This window comes from Oncorhynchus mykiss, chromosome 17 (assembly GCF_057628025.1).
Source record: "Oncorhynchus mykiss isolate SJ-2025 chromosome 17, ASM5762802v1, whole genome shotgun sequence".
Classification (NCBI taxonomy): Eukaryota; Metazoa; Chordata; class Actinopteri; order Salmoniformes; family Salmonidae; genus Oncorhynchus; species Oncorhynchus mykiss.
Window position 1 is genome coordinate 37,948,088 of NC_143038.1, and position 17,995 is coordinate 37,966,082.

The following is a 17,995-nucleotide window of genomic DNA, read 5'->3' on the forward strand; positions in this document are numbered from 1 at the left end:
ACAGATTCTCGATTGGATTCAGGTCTGGACTTTGACTTGGCCATTCTAACACCGGGATATGTTTATTTTTGAACCATTCCATTGTAGATTTTGCTTTATGTTTTGGATCATTGTCTTGTTGGAAGACAAATCTCCGTCCCAGTCTCAGGTCTTTTGAAGTCTCCATCAGGTTTTCTTCCAGAATGGTCCTGTATTTGGCTCCATCCATCTTCCCATCAATTTTAACCATCTTCCCTGTCCCTGCTGAAGAAAAGCAGGCCCAAACCATGATGCTGCCACCACCATGTTTGACAGTGGGGATGGTGTGTTCAGCTCTGTTGCTTTTACGCCAAACATAACGTTTTGCATTGTTGCCAAAAAGTTCAATTTTGGTTTCATCTGACCAGAGCACCTTCTTCCACATGTTTGGTGTGTCTCCCAGGTGGCTTGTGGCAAACTTTAAACAACACTTTTTATGGATATCTTTAAGAAATGGCTTTCTTCTTGCCACTCTTCCATAAAGGCCAGATTTGTGCAATATACGACTGATTGTTGTCCTATGGACAGAGTCTCCCACCTCAGCTGTAGATCTCTGCAGTTCATCCAGAGTGATCATGGGCCTCTTGGCTGCATCTCTGATCAGTCTTCTCCTTGTATGAGCTGAAAGTTTAGAGGGACGGCCAGGTCTTGGTAGATTTGCAGTGGTCTGATACTCCTTCCATTTCAATATTATCGCTTGCACAGTGCTCCTTGAGATGTTTAAAGCTTGGGAAATATTTTTGTATCCAAATCCGGCTTTAAACTTCTTCACAACAGTATCTCGAACCTGCCTGGTGTGTTCCTTGTTCTTCATGATGCACTCTGTGCTTTTAACGGACCTCTGAGACTATCACAGTGCAGGTGCATTTATACGGAGACTTGATTACACACAGGTGGATTGTATTTATCATCATTAGTCATTTAGGTCAACATTGGATCATTCAGAGATCCTCACTGAACTTCTGGAGAGAGTTTGCTCCATTGAAAGTAAAGGGGCTGAATAATTTTGCACGCCCAATTTTTCAGTTTTTGATTTGTTAAAAAAGTTTGAAATATCCAATAAATGTCGTTCCACTTCATGATTGTGTCCCACTTGTTGTTGATTCTTCACAAAAAAAATACAGTTTTATATCTTTATGTTTGAAGCCTGAAATGTGGCAAAAGGTCGCAAAGTTCAAGGGGGCCGAATACTTTTGCAAGGCACTGTATATTAGACTAAATTGTGTTTGTCATCAATGATGTAGCGTTTATGCTACCATGTTTTATTCAGGACCTTTATTTTAGGCAAGTCAGTTAAGAACAAATTCTTATTTACAACGACGGCCCAGGAACAATGGGTTAACTGCCTTGTTCAGGGGCAGAACATTTCATAATCTATTCTGCACAGTGACATCTTTATTTTCTACTTATGGCCTTGTGAAAAGTTTGAATCCAGTCATAGTGGCGTGGCTAAAGTGACCCGTGATGTGTCATGCTCAAGAGAAAATCAAAGTCAACTCATCCTAAACTTAAGCACAATAATAAACACACCAAAGATAACACACTCAGGAACAGTTTCAGATACATCTTTATTGAATCCCCATCTCTGTATCAATTAGACAGAGATGACAGACTCAAAAACAGTGTACAAAAACAGACATCTATAGAAAAGTATGCTTATATTGAAATATGTCCAAAGGTTTTATAACAAAACATGTAACTCCATTTTTTTTTTTTTTTTTTTAAAGTTCAACGATCTTGCAGAGTACAGAGATAAAATACCAAGGTAACATACATATACAAATGTACATCTTCTGTGTGTGCATGTTTTTATGCGTACAAAAGTGTCATTGCAAGTCAATCTGCGCATGATTTACCATTTCAAGAGAAAGGTCCTTTTTTTTTATCTCGCGTTTCAAATCCACTGCCGTGCACAATCAGTATTGGGAAGGCACTTTGCAACAGACCAACAGAATAAGACAAGAAAACAGCAAAGGTAAGTATCCAAGCAATCAATCAAAACATCTATTATATTGAAGTACCAAACAGATGAGATAAATAAAACAATACCACCAGATGATTTGATTAGCATGTATGGGCGATCCCAAGTGTTGCCACAACCACCAATTATATAAGGGCATATTTCTAAACAGCATCGGCTCTCACTTATCCAATAAATAACACAAAACAGGCCTTTATAAATGATTTTTTTACTCCATTCGCTGTGTGAAAAGCATCGCTATTTAGTGGGGATATAAAAAGAGCTTAATATGACCTAAACAGACTGATTGATCAAAGCCATGGGTCCTATCACTAAACTGGTAGTGTACACTACCAGAGCCAGGTAACAGCGCCGTGAACTAGACCTGGGTTCAAATAGTATTTGATTTAGCTTGCCTGGCACAATAGAAGAGTCCCAAAAGTGCAAACCCACCCATCAGTCACTCCAGCCAGACTCAAGCAAATGCTTTTCGAGTACTTTTTGAACCCAGGTCTTCAGTGAACAGCGAAACCTCCGTCACCATCCACACCCCCAAAAAAACATTTATATTCAGAACAGTACACAGCAGACCATAGGTGTGCACTGTGAGGAAAACCTTTCAAATCAAACCACCAAAACCTACACACCTCTTTCCATCATTGGCAAGGAAGGAAAAAAAAACATTTTATATATATATATATATATATATATATATATATATATATATATATATATATACATACATACATACATACATACATACATACATACATATATATATATATATATACATACATATATACACACACACACACACACACACACACACACGCAGGATCCCCATTAATTGACAAACTATTAAAATCAATCATTAGGTTTGATCACATATATACACATTTCATATATACATATATATGAATGTTATATACACTCATTACAATCATAATAGAACTATAAATAAAAGCAGGAATGTACTGAAAGTAATAGAGCAAAATTATCTGAAACAAATTAAAGATCAAAAGCCTTCTGGTTGATTACATTCTGAGGACAAAAGCACACATATCAGAGCACCAAACACGCACACACACACACAGATATTTCAGCATACATACTCTTCTTGTCGCTCCCTAGTAGGCCTCCCGTATTTAGCATAACTTAAAGAGTAAAATCAGCACAGCACATCGACATCTCAAACGTTGATTTAGAAAAAATAAAAATAAAACAACTTTGTGCACAACACGGACAATAAGTTAATAAAATATATATTCTACATTTCTCACGATTTCTAATAGTCAAACCTGAACTTGGTCCCTGTTGAATACCCAGAACTGATTTCACAAGTATGTGACTAACAAATACATCGGTTCTTTAAAATGTCATAATAAGAGAATACAACATTATCAAATGTGACAGCCATACTGAGGCATAAGGTTATATTCTTGCCCTGCAGAATTGACTGATTATATTCAGTTGAATATATTCAGTCGTACAACTGACTAGGTATCTCCCTTTCCTTTATATTCGGAGTTGGACTAGATGTCCATCTGCAGCCTCTTCCCATCAGAGGCTCTGTCTGAAGTAAGGGGGAACCTTGGGTTAGAAGGCGTCACTGCAGCTGTGAAAACCATGTAGATAACAAAGCATTTCAAAATGGCCCAGTCAACATATGTACTAACCCACAGATTACCAATATGACTAGGACCTCAGGGTTTTTTCTGCATAGAAAAGTCTTGGCCGGGCCGCCTAAATCCAAACAGTGAAAACGTTTTCAGTGTAAACGGCTAAAACCAGATATAACGTATGTTGAAAAGATAATGGACCTAGGCATATTTATTTTTCAAACAGATCCTCTTTGGATCTAAATGTAAAAAACTAGACAGTCGGGGAGAAACTAAAATGTAAAAAAAAAAAAAAAGTCCCCCATTGATTTTGTTTTAATGTTTGAGTCACTCAGCTAGCATAAGAATGCGCATAAGCCATGGTAAAGTGTGTACAATCGCAGGAAATCCCCCCCCCCACCCACCCCCCAGCGCCATGATAAAATGTGTGGAACTGCAAGAAATTAGCTTGGTGAAATTGCAGGAAATTTTCTCTCGGTGCCCAATCAGGACTCCATGGCCACGCCCACTGCCACCACCTAAGCCCCATTTTGATTGAGAAAAAACCCTGGACCAGACATAACAACAATAACAGCATTGACTAATATATGTTTCTTATATGTGCATGTGTTTGGTAATGGATCATAAGCGGATGGTCATGTCATAAACAATAGAAATACAATAAAGACAAAAACATGACTGACGGTAGACTTCAAAGACAGACAGCAGATTCAAAAAAGCTTTTGAAGTTGATTAATGTTAAAATGATTCACGTTTATGTACATTTTATATATTGCTATGAAATGGAACATTTACATTGATAGTAATAGCGAGGTCCATGACACAGAAAGGTAACAGAAGGTGATAAACAACAACAGTGAGAGATGATGCAATGAACAGCAAAGTAGTCTAAAGACAACATCATTCCCTTCCATCTGATAGGCTGAACAGACCTAGGGCGTACGGGTCACTTCCCCCCCAGGTCCATCCCACTATGCCCTGCCTCAGAGTCCACCAGCGACGAGGCAAAGGCAGACTGGACAATCTGGAAGCCAAACGACTCCAGCAGAGACATGTTCTGTTGTGGGGAGAAGGGCGAGCCCAGCGAAGGACCCAGCTCCCCCAGACCTGACCCCGACCCTGCACCCACCACCAGACTCTTCTGGACCCCATGATGATGCACTCTGTTGACGTGCTTGTTGAGGTAGGATTTTGTTCGGAAGGTCTGGGTGCACTCGCTGCAGGGGAACTTTTTCTCTGGAGAGTCCTGGCTGGTCTTGGCTTTAGCGCCACCTGGTGGCGACCCCGGCACTGTCCCGGTACCAGCAGAGGCTCCGTTGCAGGCGAATGGTGTCGGAGACCCAAGCTCCTCCCCCTCAGACTTATGCGGAGATTTCATCTCGTCGCCATTGGACAGCTCCCTGAAAGATGGCTCGTCTCCCTCAGATTCTCCCTGATGGGGACATTTCCCGGCATTCTCTTGCCCGTCTGAGGTAAAGACAAAGGGGGAGAGGGACAGGGACATGAGTTGGGATAGTTGGTGGGATGGGGAGAGTACAGAGTGGGTTGGGGAGAGGGGAATGTCACAGGGAGAGTCAGGAAGCAGGGGAAGGATAAAGGGAGAAAGAAAAACATGAAAATTAGGCCATGCGCACAACACAAAATCTTGCTAGACCTCGAGGCAGCACTGCTCTTCACCACCATCACCTGCAACATGAACAGGACAGTTTAATGCTTTGTGTACTAACCATCTACTCCCATCTGCAGTATTCTTATAGTATTGCTTTTAAGTAGAATTGTACTGCAATTCTTAGAAGACATGGTGGTCATTCATATCAAATCAAAGTTTATTGGTCACATACATAGATTTGTAGATGTTACCCGCAGCCAAATGCTTGTGTTTCTAACTCCAACTGTGCAGTAATACCTAGCAGTAATAATAAAATAAATATACACATAAATACAAAAAAATGAGTTATATAGGCTGAGCCATGACTAGAATACAGGAACAATGGACATCTTAAAGCAAGTGGGGACAACAGACAGGAATATGGAGAGATTGAATATGTCCGTAAAGACTCCAGCCAGCTGGTCTGCCCATGCTCTGTGGGCGCGGTTTGGGCGCTATTTCTATGCTTCCCGTTCTTAAGTTTAGTTTTTGTATCTTTTACTTTCGGTTTAGTACACCAGCTTCAAATACATAATTTTTGGTTATTGAAAAGATATGTCTTAGTAGTTTAGATAGTACAATGACTCTCTACACTATGCATTGCTTGTTTTGTCACAAACTGAAATTAGGCAAACTATTAGAATTTTTACAACCAGAAAGGCGGATCGATTTCTGTATATTGCACATTTAACATGTTTAAAAGACTTACGTCGGCCGTGGAGAACGAGAGAACACAGTCCTCGTGAGTGTTGGGGGCCCGCGTCTCAATGTTGTTTTCATCGAAGCGGGCAAAGAAAGTCTTTAGCTCATCAGGGAACGAGGTGTCGGCGACATGGCTGTTTTTTTCCCTTTGTAATTTGTGATTGTCTGGAGTCTCTGCCACATATGTCTCGTGTCTGAGCCGTTGAATTGCGACTCCACTTTGTCCCTGTACTATCGTTTTGCCTCTTGATTGCCTTACCGAGGTCGTACCTGGTCTGTTTGTAGACATTATGTTCCCAGACATCTTACCATGGTTAAATGCAGTGGTTCTGGATTTCAGATTTGCATGAATGCAGCCATCTATCCATTGTTTTTGGTTTGGATAAGTTCTATATCGTCACAGTGGGAAACACATCCTCTATGCACTCCAAGATGAACTCAGTCACAGAGTCAGTGTATACGTCGATACTATTTTCAGAGACGACCCAGAACATTTCCCAGTCCGCGTGATCAAAACAATCTTAAAGCATAGATTCCGATTGGTCAGACCAACGTTGAACAGTCCTTATCATGAGAGCTTCCTGTTTAGGTTTCTGCCTATAGGTGGGAAGGAACAAAAAGGAGGCATGATCTGATTTACCGAAGGGAGGGTGGGGGAGGGCAGTCCCGGAAGGGAGAGTAGCAATAATCCAGGATCTGTGTTGGGCGTCTAGCACAGCAGATGTGTTGATAGAATTTGAGTAGCGTTTTCCTCAAATTTCCTTTATTAAATCTCCAACTACAATAAATGCAGCCTTATCATATGCGGTTTCCAGTTTGCACATAGTCCACCAGTTACCACAATCACATCATGAATCATTAATCATGAAACAAACCCCTGCACCTTTATTTTTCCCGGAGAGTTCTTTCTTCCTGTCCTCGCAATGGATGGAGAACCCCGCTGGCTGAATGGACAAGAACAACATATTTGGAGAGAGAGCCATTATTCTCTCGAAGGAACTCCTCAACCTGAGCTCGTCTACTTTATTTTCCAGGGCCTGAACGTTAGCGAATAATATACTTATAGGAACAGAGGGCACATTTGTTCAGATTATGCGGTAAACAAACATTCCGCAGTTTCATTCCTTTACCCAATAGATAATATGCTTTCATTGAGAGCAAAAAGTATGTTTCTTCCTTGTGAGTTTCAGGCAACAAAAAAAAAAAAAGAATTCTACACAACTGCTTTGTTGGCATTTCCTTACACTTAAGATTTTCACCTGGAAACAAGTGTTGGTTGGTAGCAAGCCATGGCAGATTATTTTAGCTCTGATTGTACAATATCAGCCCAGAATATCTGATATGAAAAAGGCCAGGTTTAGGCAACTTTGATGGGGGTGTGAGCCACAAAAAAACTGAACTCATTATGAGGGCGCAGCAGTGGTTCGCGGGTCTGCGTATCCACATCCATACCCACACATGCAGTCATAGCCGGCCCTAGCCTTTTGGAGGCCCTAAGTGAAATTGACAGTGGAGAGAAACAAATTCACTTTTAGAGTTCATTTCCTGCAATTCTACACATTTTTGCCATGGGGCGTAGAGAAAATGCAGCCGTTTTAAAGAAATTTGCTGCAATTCTACACATTTTGCCATGGGGCGGAGAGAAGATTTTGCAATTTTTAACAAATTGAATGTAATTCTACTCCTTTTGCCATGGGGCAGATAAATAAATGACAAGTTTTACAGTGGATTTCCTGCAGTTCTACACATTTTGCCATAGGGTGGAGTTAAATGTTTGCAGTTTTTTATATGATATCTGAGTGAGAGACTAAAATAAAATATATGGGGCGGTAATTCGACCATGATTACTTCAAGTTTAGATCGCCGGCTAGAGTAATTTACCAATCCCAAAAAATGTTTGCTGACATGGGTTAATTGAGTGACTGTCAGTGACTGACATAAGAGAAACTGCTGATGCAAAACCAAATTTTGAAATTGCACCATGTGTATTCTATTATTCTAACTCAACAGTAAGTTGAGTCCCCGAGTGAGTACCTAAAAAAAAAGGGCCTACAAAAGGGGGGGTCACCAGTTGCCCATCCCTGAAATAGTCTATTGTATCAGTTTTTTTCACAATACCAAAACCACATCGGAACTACTCCTGCGACATCTCATGTCTCCACATCTGCTAACTTCTAGCGCTTATTTCCAGGAAAACTTACTCATGCATCCCGTCAACCAAATTTCCTAGACTCTTTATACCCATACACCCATAAAGGTTGGAATCTCCTCATCCAACCAACCCTTTACAGTGGAACCCTTGTTACCCGTCCAATCAGTGGGCCTTGTTAGCGCCCAGGCACGGCCCAGCCCCCACCCTCCGGCTGGCCCGTACTGACCTGGCAGAGGCCCGTGGAGGGGTTGGAACCCAGGCGGGCCGGCAGAGCATTCCCAGAAATACGGAGCCCCCCCAGGCCCTGGTTTCCCCAGTAGCAGCTCGGGCTGCAGGCCCAGGAAGGGAGGGCCGGGCTGGGGGAGAAAGCAGTGACCCTCTGCCTCTTGAAAGGTGACCAGCAGCCGGCGACTGGTGCACAGGTCTACACCACCGACAGACAAACACCAGGCCACCAACAGAAAGTAGAGTGGGGACAGCAGAGACAACAGACAAGGCCAGCGGAAACCATACAGTCAACGTAGTCCGAATGTTATCCAGACCTCACGAAGTCTTTCACTTAGTAGTTTTACTTTGTCCAGTGGAATGAAACTTTTTCCTGTATTACTTGCCAAGCCAGCAGACTGCTAGTCTGTTCTAGAGAATTTAGTGTTTGCAACAGTATTTATTCTCTGTCAAATAACATTTTCCTTTAGGAAGTTTACAGCTATTCTTTATGCTATTTCTTTCTATTTCCTTTATAAAATATATTTTATCTTCATGAAGCATTTTTCCATTCTTCAATCCATACTCTTATCAGCTCCTCCAGGTCGCTTTAACTCTACTACTCACTCCTCTCGAACGGGGTTCTGTCTGCAGCACAGGACCCTCATCTCATGCCAATCAGGCCAAAACAGTTGACCAATGGTGCTGAATGAAGATGCTATTAAAACTGTCATGATCAGTCACACTACAATGGCATTCTACAGTTATTTATTCTAAATAAAAGCAGTTGGTCAATAGATTTTAAATTCTGGCATTCTGTCACATTTTTTCATTGATTTTAGATTGGAGATATGTAATCACTAGGAAGCCCATTTCTACAACCAAAAAACTGGTTTTTGCGCCGCATCTAAACTTCTCTCCACACTGCTTTGGCTATCTCTCGGAGTCGGACGTACTGTACAGCAAAATCCATAGGCTGCTGCTGGTTGCCATGGCAATAATATAGTTGAAAAAAGCTCCATTGAATCCAGAGGAACATTGCACAGTACAGTATGACTCAATAGACATGCAACAACATTAGTGCATTGTTTGACCAATGGCCACAAGGCGATGGAGATGACAGCAAGCGACAAACAGCGTTTTCAGACAGAGTTCACATTGCCATGCTGAACAGACAGAGATGGGTGTGGCACTAAGGCTATTAGGCTTAACAGTCTATATGTCTGAGCCTTGATTTGGAAAATGGGGTGGCATACATACACCTCTTTGTTGTAGATACTGCAGTGTCCAAAAATGTACCACTGGGGGGCAGTGACCCATTAAAAAAGACACCAAAGGCTACAATTTAAAATGTTCCTTTCACCTTAAGTCATATTTTAACTTCAAGAAATAGGCCTATACAAACTCTAACCTATTGAGCAAAGTTATTCTTATTAAAAGATGAATTCACATGATCTAAAAAAATCTAAACGTGAAGTTCCACATTCAACTTCTCACTTTCCTCACCCTCTCTTCGCCATAAAGCCATGCAGAAGAGCACCCTATTTAAAATGTTTGCGTTGTGCTCACCATCATTGAGACACAGCATACAGGCTGGGTGTCATGTTTTGGCTGAATAATGTACTAAAATGTGAATACAATTGAAATGTCAACTTTCTCAAATGGAACCACAAAGATGGAAATCAGACAATGTCGTATTGAGTGGGAATATACTCTGTTTTAAATTATACTGTCAATATTCCATAGGAAACCTATTGAACTAGAAATATGCATAATAGAATAGACATTCAAATTGGTATTTGACGGTGGGTGGACCAGCCACCATCATTCTGTAGTAATTGGAAGTTAATGTTTCAATGGTGTACCAGATAAATTGCAGTGGTCTGAAGGGATAGGTCCATTCTATGAATTAGATTTCTATGATCGAAATGACACCCACCCTCTATTCAAGAGTATGCGGTGTCTCAACCGATGACGGGCACAACAAACACCTCAGGTGATGTAAAATAGGGCCTAAGCTTGAGGTCTTCACGGGTCAACCTGAACCGAATACCCGAGACCTGAGCGGGTCCAGGTCCAAAATTCTAACTATTCCCTTGGGTCCAGGTCAGGTCCTGTTTCATTGTCATTGGGTCTATATAACTACAGGTGATATACATATTGTACATATATACAGTACAAGTCAAATGTTTGGACATGTCTACTCATTGAAGGGATTTTCTTTATTTATACTATTTTCTACATTGTAGAATAATAGTGAATACGTCAAAACTATGAAATAACACAAACGGAATCATGTAGTATTCAAAAAAGTGCTAAACATACCAAAATATATTTTAGTTTGACCACAGAATGAAGGAAAAGCAGCCAACAAGTGCTCAGAATATGTGGGAACTCCTTCAAGACTATTGGAAAATAATTCCTCATGAAGCTGGTTGAGAGAATGCCAAGAGTGTGCAAAGCTGTCATCAAGGCAAAGGGTGGCTCCTTTGAAGAATCTCAAAAATAAAATATACTTGGATTTGTTTAACACTTTTGTTAACTACATGATTCCATAGGTGTTATTTCATAGTGTCTTGACTATTATTCTACAATGTAGAAAAAAAGTAAAAAATTAAGAAAAAACGTGAAAAGAGAAGGTGTGTCCAAACTTTTGACTGGTACTGAATATGTATGTATATATATTTTGGGGGGAGGAACTGTCGGGATCTTACTGTTGAGAGTTAGAATAGTAGAATACACAAGGTGCAACGTGGAGTAATCATGGTCGAATTACCGACCGGGGGGACCCCCATTAATTTTGTTAGTCACCCTCACTCAGATATCATATTTTTTATTATTTTTTGTTCCATGGCAAAATAAGTAGAATTGAATTAAATTAGATCAAATAAATGCTAAATCGTCTCTCCGCCTCATGCTTAAATGTAGAATTAGAGCAAACTTGGTTTAAAAGTGCAACATTTTCTCCTCGCCCCATAGAACATTTAGTAGAATTTCAGGAAACTAACTCTAAAACTTCAATTTTCTCTCCACTTTCAAAAGGCTAGGGCCAGCTTTGTGTAGGTATGGATGTGGTTATGCAGACCTGCCAGCCACTGTGACCCCTAATGATATTTGCAGATTTGTTTTGTGCCCACCACCGCCATTAAAAGTTGCCCATCCCTTCTATAGCATATTTATTTTATGCTAATAAGGTGAATTTATTAACTTATAGAAGGCCTAGCCAACCGGAAGAGCAACATGGCTGATAAACATACTTTTTTTTGTCACTCGGGTCGAGTCTAAATCCAAACCCATTAGGGTACAGGTAGAGTCTAGGTCTGGCTGTTGTCCGGTCCATTCGTGTTCGAGTCTGATTGTTCTCGGGTCTGGCTCCAACGTTTTGGAACAAAGAAGACCTCTAATCTAAGTTACAACATATGTTTACGCGTTTTTGAGATAATTGACATTAAAAGGTTAAAAGAAAATGGCACAAACAGTTTAACAACCCTGTTTGTACACTTTCAAATCATATCAAACTCAACCGTTTTACTTTTTCAGTGATGAAGACATGGATGTCTACCAAGGGGCAAACATGTTTTGAAGGTTTAGTTCAAATCAAATGGGGTGCAGTCAGAAAGTGCATTAATACAGAACGACCCTATACACAATATCAGCCAGGACAGCTATTTCAGCCAGGACAGCTATTTCAGTCAGCTTTGTAAGTATGGCGCTTCTTCTGAAGACAGTGTCCCTACCGTTAGCTGATGGAGGCGCAGAGAGCGGATAGATCCTTTGGCGTTAGCATTACTGCACAGGCATAGACAAGCATGCCTATATATTTTATGTGCGTATGTGTTTGTGTATGCTTGTGTTTTTGGTCAGGCTTTAAAAAGACAGACAGAGCAGGTTTCCCCCACAAGCAGCAGCAGAGCAGATTATGATCCATACAAAGCAATAAAGAGACATATGCTGGGGGGGGGGCAAGGTGGAGCGGAGCAGGGTGGGCGGCTGCTTGCCTTCCACTGCGCACTGGCGTCCCGTGTGGTAGAGGGCACCGCCGTGGTTCTGCGGCTCGGGGAAGGCACCGTGTGCTGGGGCGGTAGCGGGGAGCAATGGCGAGCCGTGGTGCGTTTTTACATGCACCTTAAGGTAGGATGCAGTGGAGAAACCTGGAGACCAGGAGAAGAACACAGAACAAAAGGGCAGTGGCACTACACATCCAGCTGGGAGAGAATGGATGCTCCCTGTTGTCATGTACCCAAAGATGACTGTGGGACAACAACAAAAACTTGTTCCCACGTCCACCTTTCGTGAAACTGTTTTATATTTTCATGCAGACAAGCATAAGAGCTGGTACCAGGGATAATAATATGATTTTGTTGAACTGAGCTGAGCTTTTGGATGATGTAACAAACCCTCAAAAATAAATATGAAGCGCATCTAACTTCAAAAGGCAAGGGAGAATGTGAACCTGCAAAAGGAAGGGTAACCTCAAGCAAGAGTCAAAAACTATGCAACCACTGTTCTCTCTTATCTAAGAATGACACCATCTCTAGCCAGGTAACTCAAGACAAAAGAAGCAAGGTAAATGAAGACAAAAGAAGCCTAATACAGTATTTTGGGGCAAAATTTCAGACCTTAGGTCTAAAGACAAACGGCACCGGGGGGGGGGGGGGCTCAGTAATTTAAATTACTGAGCTATATTGTATGTGCCAAAAAATTGGGAAATTATGTTATTTTATACATTCAATTGCTCAAAGAGAACCCCATACGAACTGTAAAACATGGTGGTGGATCTTTCATGTTAAGGGGATATTTTGCTTCCACTGGTCCTGGGGCGCTTGTTAAGGTCAACGGCATCATGAACTTTACCCAGTTCCAAGGACATTTTAAACAAAACCTGGTTGTTTCTGGCAGGAGGCTGAAACTTGGCCGCAAGTGGATCATATGAAAATCCACAAAGAAAATGGTTAATTGGCCACAAAATATGCATTTTACAATGGCCATCTCAAGTCTATGGATGTGAAACCCATTGAAAAGCTGTGGTTTGAATTGAAGAGGGCAGTCCATGAGTGCAGATGACGGATACCAAGGATCTGGAACGATTCTGTATGGCGGAATGATCTAAGATCCCTCCCAATGTGTTCTCCAACTCATAAAACATTTTAGAAAAAGGCTGAGGGGAGGTTTTGAAAACAGGGGTGTCAATTCTACCCCTACCTTTGAGGAAAAAAAAACATATTACTTGTTAAACAAAATCTCTTTCTTTCAGCAATTGTTTTAGTATAAAATAATTTCATTTTTTTTGGGCACATACAATACAGCTCAGTATTTGAATTATTTATTTTATACACTCATTTTTGCTGGTGTAAATTATTCCAGACCCCACTGTGTGTACTACCTTGCAGGTCACACATGTAGAAAGCAACCCAACTTCTTTGCACCAGCTGAGGTAGTTACTTACATTATTAGATTTGAATAGTAAAAATATTGGTAGATCATCCTTGTGGCAAGATCGAAATACCATTCTGGAAGAAAGGCAGGTTAACAACAACAACAAAAAACATACACATTTAAGAAACAAGAAGACACAGTTATAGAAGGAAGCTGCCATCCTGATTCTCCTGACATGTATGAGGAGATGATGCTGCACACTAGGCCTGAGGTTACCTTTGTTGCATATGCTACAGTAGTTGTGAGGTCCTTCACTGTGTTTCTTGAGGTGGTCGGTCATGTACGCAGCCCGGAGGTACTTCCCACATACCTGGCACGGGATCTTGTCCTCGTGGCAAGCCAGGTGGGACCGCAGACGATCTCTCGTAGCAAAGGAGGCATTACAAATCTGAGGAGGAGGAAAATGCAGGTAAAGAGCATGACCTCATACGTTACCTACAGAAACAGTATTCATTTACCGTCAACCATGTTCTAATCGACAAGAATGAGTATGTTTACATGCAAACAAATAATTCCATATTTAACTGATTATGGCAGTAGGCCGAATATGGCAATAGCCATAAACACTTTACTCTGCTTATTTTAAAGATGCACTATGTAAAAAATTGCTCTGCCATTTCCTGGTTGCCAAAATTCAGTCCTCGTTTTTAGTTTATGTGACAAAACATGCAAGTATTGTGTCGAGAGTCACGGTAGTATCTAAACCACTGTGAAATATATTTTCCATTAACTAAAATATAGTACTTTCAGCTGTTTGAAGCTGGTGTAGAAAACCGAAAGTAAAAGATGAAAAAAACTAAACTTAAGAACGGGAAACAAAGAAATCGTTTTTATGGATCTGTGGGCTTGGCAGCAAATATGAAGCGAGGGCCAGCTAACGAGGGCATACAGGTAGCAGTGGTGGGTAGTATATGGGGCTTTGGTGACAAAACGTATGGCACTGTGATAGATAACATCCAATTTTCTGAGTAGAGTGTTAGAGGCTATTTTGTAAATGATGTAGATTAAGGCAGCCCCCCGCACCTATCTGATTCAGAGGGGTTGGGTTAAATGCGGAAGACCCATTTCAGTTTAAGGCATTCAGTTGTACAACTGACTAGGTATCCCCCTTTCCCTAGTCAAGTGAGTAAAACAAAACTGAAAGTAAGCATCTTAAAAAAAGTTCACACATAAAAACTTTGTATGTCTCAACTCAGAATCAAATAGTCTTTGCAAAAATAACATGGTATGTTGGTAGAATGTTTATTTTGATTGGCGATTTTCGCCATTTATTTCAGTCCCATCAGGTAGCCTGATTTCAGATGTGTCCATGTAAACTGGATTATTAGAGAAATCGTTCATTTTGCAAAGCACGTAAATGTTTTAAACTATTATATTAGTTTGTGTTGTCATTGAGTAACCATATTCAATGACAATTCAATCATTAAAACAAATACCACACTGACTGATTTGAAGTGTTGTTCATTCATTGTGACAAATATTGCATCCACATCAACTCTCCTAAGAGAATCCAGTTGTCACTATTGTCTCACCTGACACTTATGGGGTCTCTCTGTTGTGTGAACCTGCTTGATGTGTCCATTAAGATGGTCTGGCCTGAATTAAACAAACATAGGCATGTTGAGACAGATGCAGACAGTACAAGAATGATTCTGAGTAGGAAGACCATTTGTCTATATTTTCCCTGGGAACACAGAATGCTTAGAATAGAATAGGGAATGACCCTGGAAGTAGTGATGGTAATGTAGGTCTACCATAATAACTGTCCATAGCTCACCTTGAAAACCCCTTTCCACAGCTTTGACAGACGTAAGGTTTGCCCACAGATCCATCGTGTGACCGCACATGGTATGACATCCTATCCTTGCGCTTGAATCGCAGGCCACAGACATGGCACGCATATGGCTTTTCCCCGGAATGAGACAATTTGTGTCGGTTCAGGTGGTAGACATCCCGGAATACCTTTCCACAAATGTCACAGCCAACGTGACGTCTCGTCCTCTCTCGTTTACGGCTGATATCTACTGTTCCATGCAAGGGCATGCCATTCTCCAACAGACCGGGCTGACCAGAGTGCGTTATCAAGGTAGGGCCGCCTCCGCTACTCGCGCCATGGCTGGACGCTCCATGCTGCGCTTCGTGATTTCTCAACCGCACAGCCTCTGTAAATGCTTTGCCACATATTCCACAAGGAAATAGCTGCTCAATGTCTTTAACGTCAGAGGTGCTGTGGTTATAATGTATATGCTCTATGGCTGTCGCTTTCTTTGGTCGTCCCCTGCCTCTCTTAGAACCCGGAGATCCCTCTTCTTGGAACGGGTTGCCCGTCTTCTCTGATGGAGACACGGGCTGCAGAACTGGAATAGTGGACTGGGGGCTGCTATCCGAAACAAGAGTGTCATTGGCATGACTTCCGTCCACATTATGTGTGTGCCCATTGTTGCTATTTTCCAACAAGCCATTCCCATTTGACATGTCTACCGCTAATTTGAAACCCAATTCAGAGCCCCCCGTGGCACGGAACAAACTGACGTCGCCTCCTCGAGAGGGTGGTATAAGGATTTGTACATTGGACTGTTTTATTACTTCTTGGCATATCTCGATGACAGAACGCATTAACAGAAACTTAGCAGCTGTCATCAACTCGGGGAAACATTCCAATCGTACCACAATCCTAGAGGTGTAGACAAAGTCCAAAATGTCTTTAAAAACTTTGGGGCTTATCGTATGCATCTCGAGTTCTTTTGCCTCCCCGTCGCCCTCCGGTTGACAACCAAAAACGGACTCGAAGTACTCGCTGCACGCCGCCAGTACCGCCTTGTGGGCAGGGAAGCTCTCTTCGCCAACGCGCAAGATCACATCGCAAAACCTGCCTCCATCTTTCCTCTGAATGTTGAGGTTGTGTAGCATCTCCGCGCTATGATTGCTCACCTGATAGGTGTATGAAGAATTCCACGACTGCTCCGCTATTCTCTCCATGCCGAATTCATTCAACATCAATTTAGGTTAACGACTAGGGGTGGCGAAACAAATAGTGTATAAAGCTCAATAGTCCGAGTAAATTAAATAAAAAACACGACGACCACCCTTCCCTGTTTAGCATCTAAAATGTTAGCAGGGAAAAATGGCAGCCCCCCAGCTTCCTGTGAACTTTAACCTTTTTCGTTTCAAATGGGGGGGGGGGGGGGGGGGTTTAATCGTTCTATATTTCCACGTCGCTTTTAGATACTCGACAAAGTGTGTCTCATGTAAAATGTATTATTCTGATACTACAGCCATTTAGCCGTCAAGAGGTTGGGTTGAAGTTGTCAAATACATTCATAATATTCCTCTTCCTGGTTTCTCCCTTCATCTTTTCTCCAACAAGCCCCCTCCCCCAGCCGCCGCTGAGAAAAGGCTGACCGTCTAGCTTTCAGAACAAAAAAAGGGTGCGACCGTGCGCATGTTAGAATATAACCCCAAAAATGAAGTTGAACTATACAGACGACTCCAATCATAACTTTGATGCGGCAATATTTTATGACCCATCCAATTCTTACACTACACATGTCTATAACACATAGCTTGCTGCCATTCACACATTGCAGATGCCTTTGGAGAATTGCCCAATTTGAAAAGGCGCTACTCGCATATGCAAATAACCAGCTCATGACAGTAAGGCAAAGAAATTACGAGAACCGAAACTCAAACATGGAATTTTACATTTTCAAATTATCGTCAGTTGCCACCCCAAAAGCAGAAAGGTAAACCAACCATGACATTCAATAAGATTCAACCATGACATTCAATAAGATTGCCCCCCCCCCCCTTAACTGTCCTGTGGTTCCAATTAAATATGACCTATAATTCATTAGAATGAGTGATCACTTAAATGTGGAAGGAAAACTTAAAAAGTAGCTTATGTTGGAATGTGGGCATACCATAACAGAATGGTGAGTGTGTACCTGTGATAATATTCACCCAAGTAAACCTGATTGGCCAGCTCAACCAATGACATGTTCTACAAATAAATGGCAAGCATTTTTAGATATTTTTTTTAAACAGGCAGATGTTTTTCCTCCAATTTATGCTTGGCCCACAAATGAGTATACTGTAGGCTGAGTCAACATTTGGGTATGCGTTAACAGAATATGCATTTAAGTGAGATTGTCACGGTCTAGTGACAATAACAAATCAGGCAATGCCACAAATGATATGACTTAGCAGCTTATTGTTCAAATACGCAGTATTCATATTCTCCTGCATTTTCAAAGGCA

At 41.4% G+C, this 17,995-nt stretch overlaps 1 protein-coding gene across 2 annotated transcripts; it reads right to left on the minus strand.

The window, feature by feature from the left end:
- Window positions 1-4,329: 4,329 nt before the first annotated feature.
- Window positions 4,330-17,913, minus strand: LOC110494106 (POZ-, AT hook-, and zinc finger-containing protein 1). Of its 2 annotated transcripts, XM_021568826.3 has the most exons (6): window positions 15,517-17,913; window positions 15,272-15,335; window positions 13,956-14,127; window positions 12,302-12,454; window positions 8,326-8,523; window positions 4,330-5,064 (listed from the first exon to the last, which is right to left on the minus strand). In XM_021568826.3, the coding sequence occupies exons 1-6, from the start codon at window positions 16,734-16,736 to the stop codon at window positions 4,544-4,546; spliced, it is 2,328 nt and encodes a 775-aa protein (XP_021424501.3). In that variant the 5' UTR covers window positions 16,737-17,913; the 3' UTR covers window positions 4,330-4,543. The 2 variants fall into 2 exon arrangements, with proteins under 2 accessions (XP_021424501.3, XP_021424503.3); XM_021568828.3 differs by lacking the exons at window positions 8,326-8,523; window positions 12,302-12,454.
- Between the last annotated feature and the right edge of the window lie 82 nt (window positions 17,914-17,995).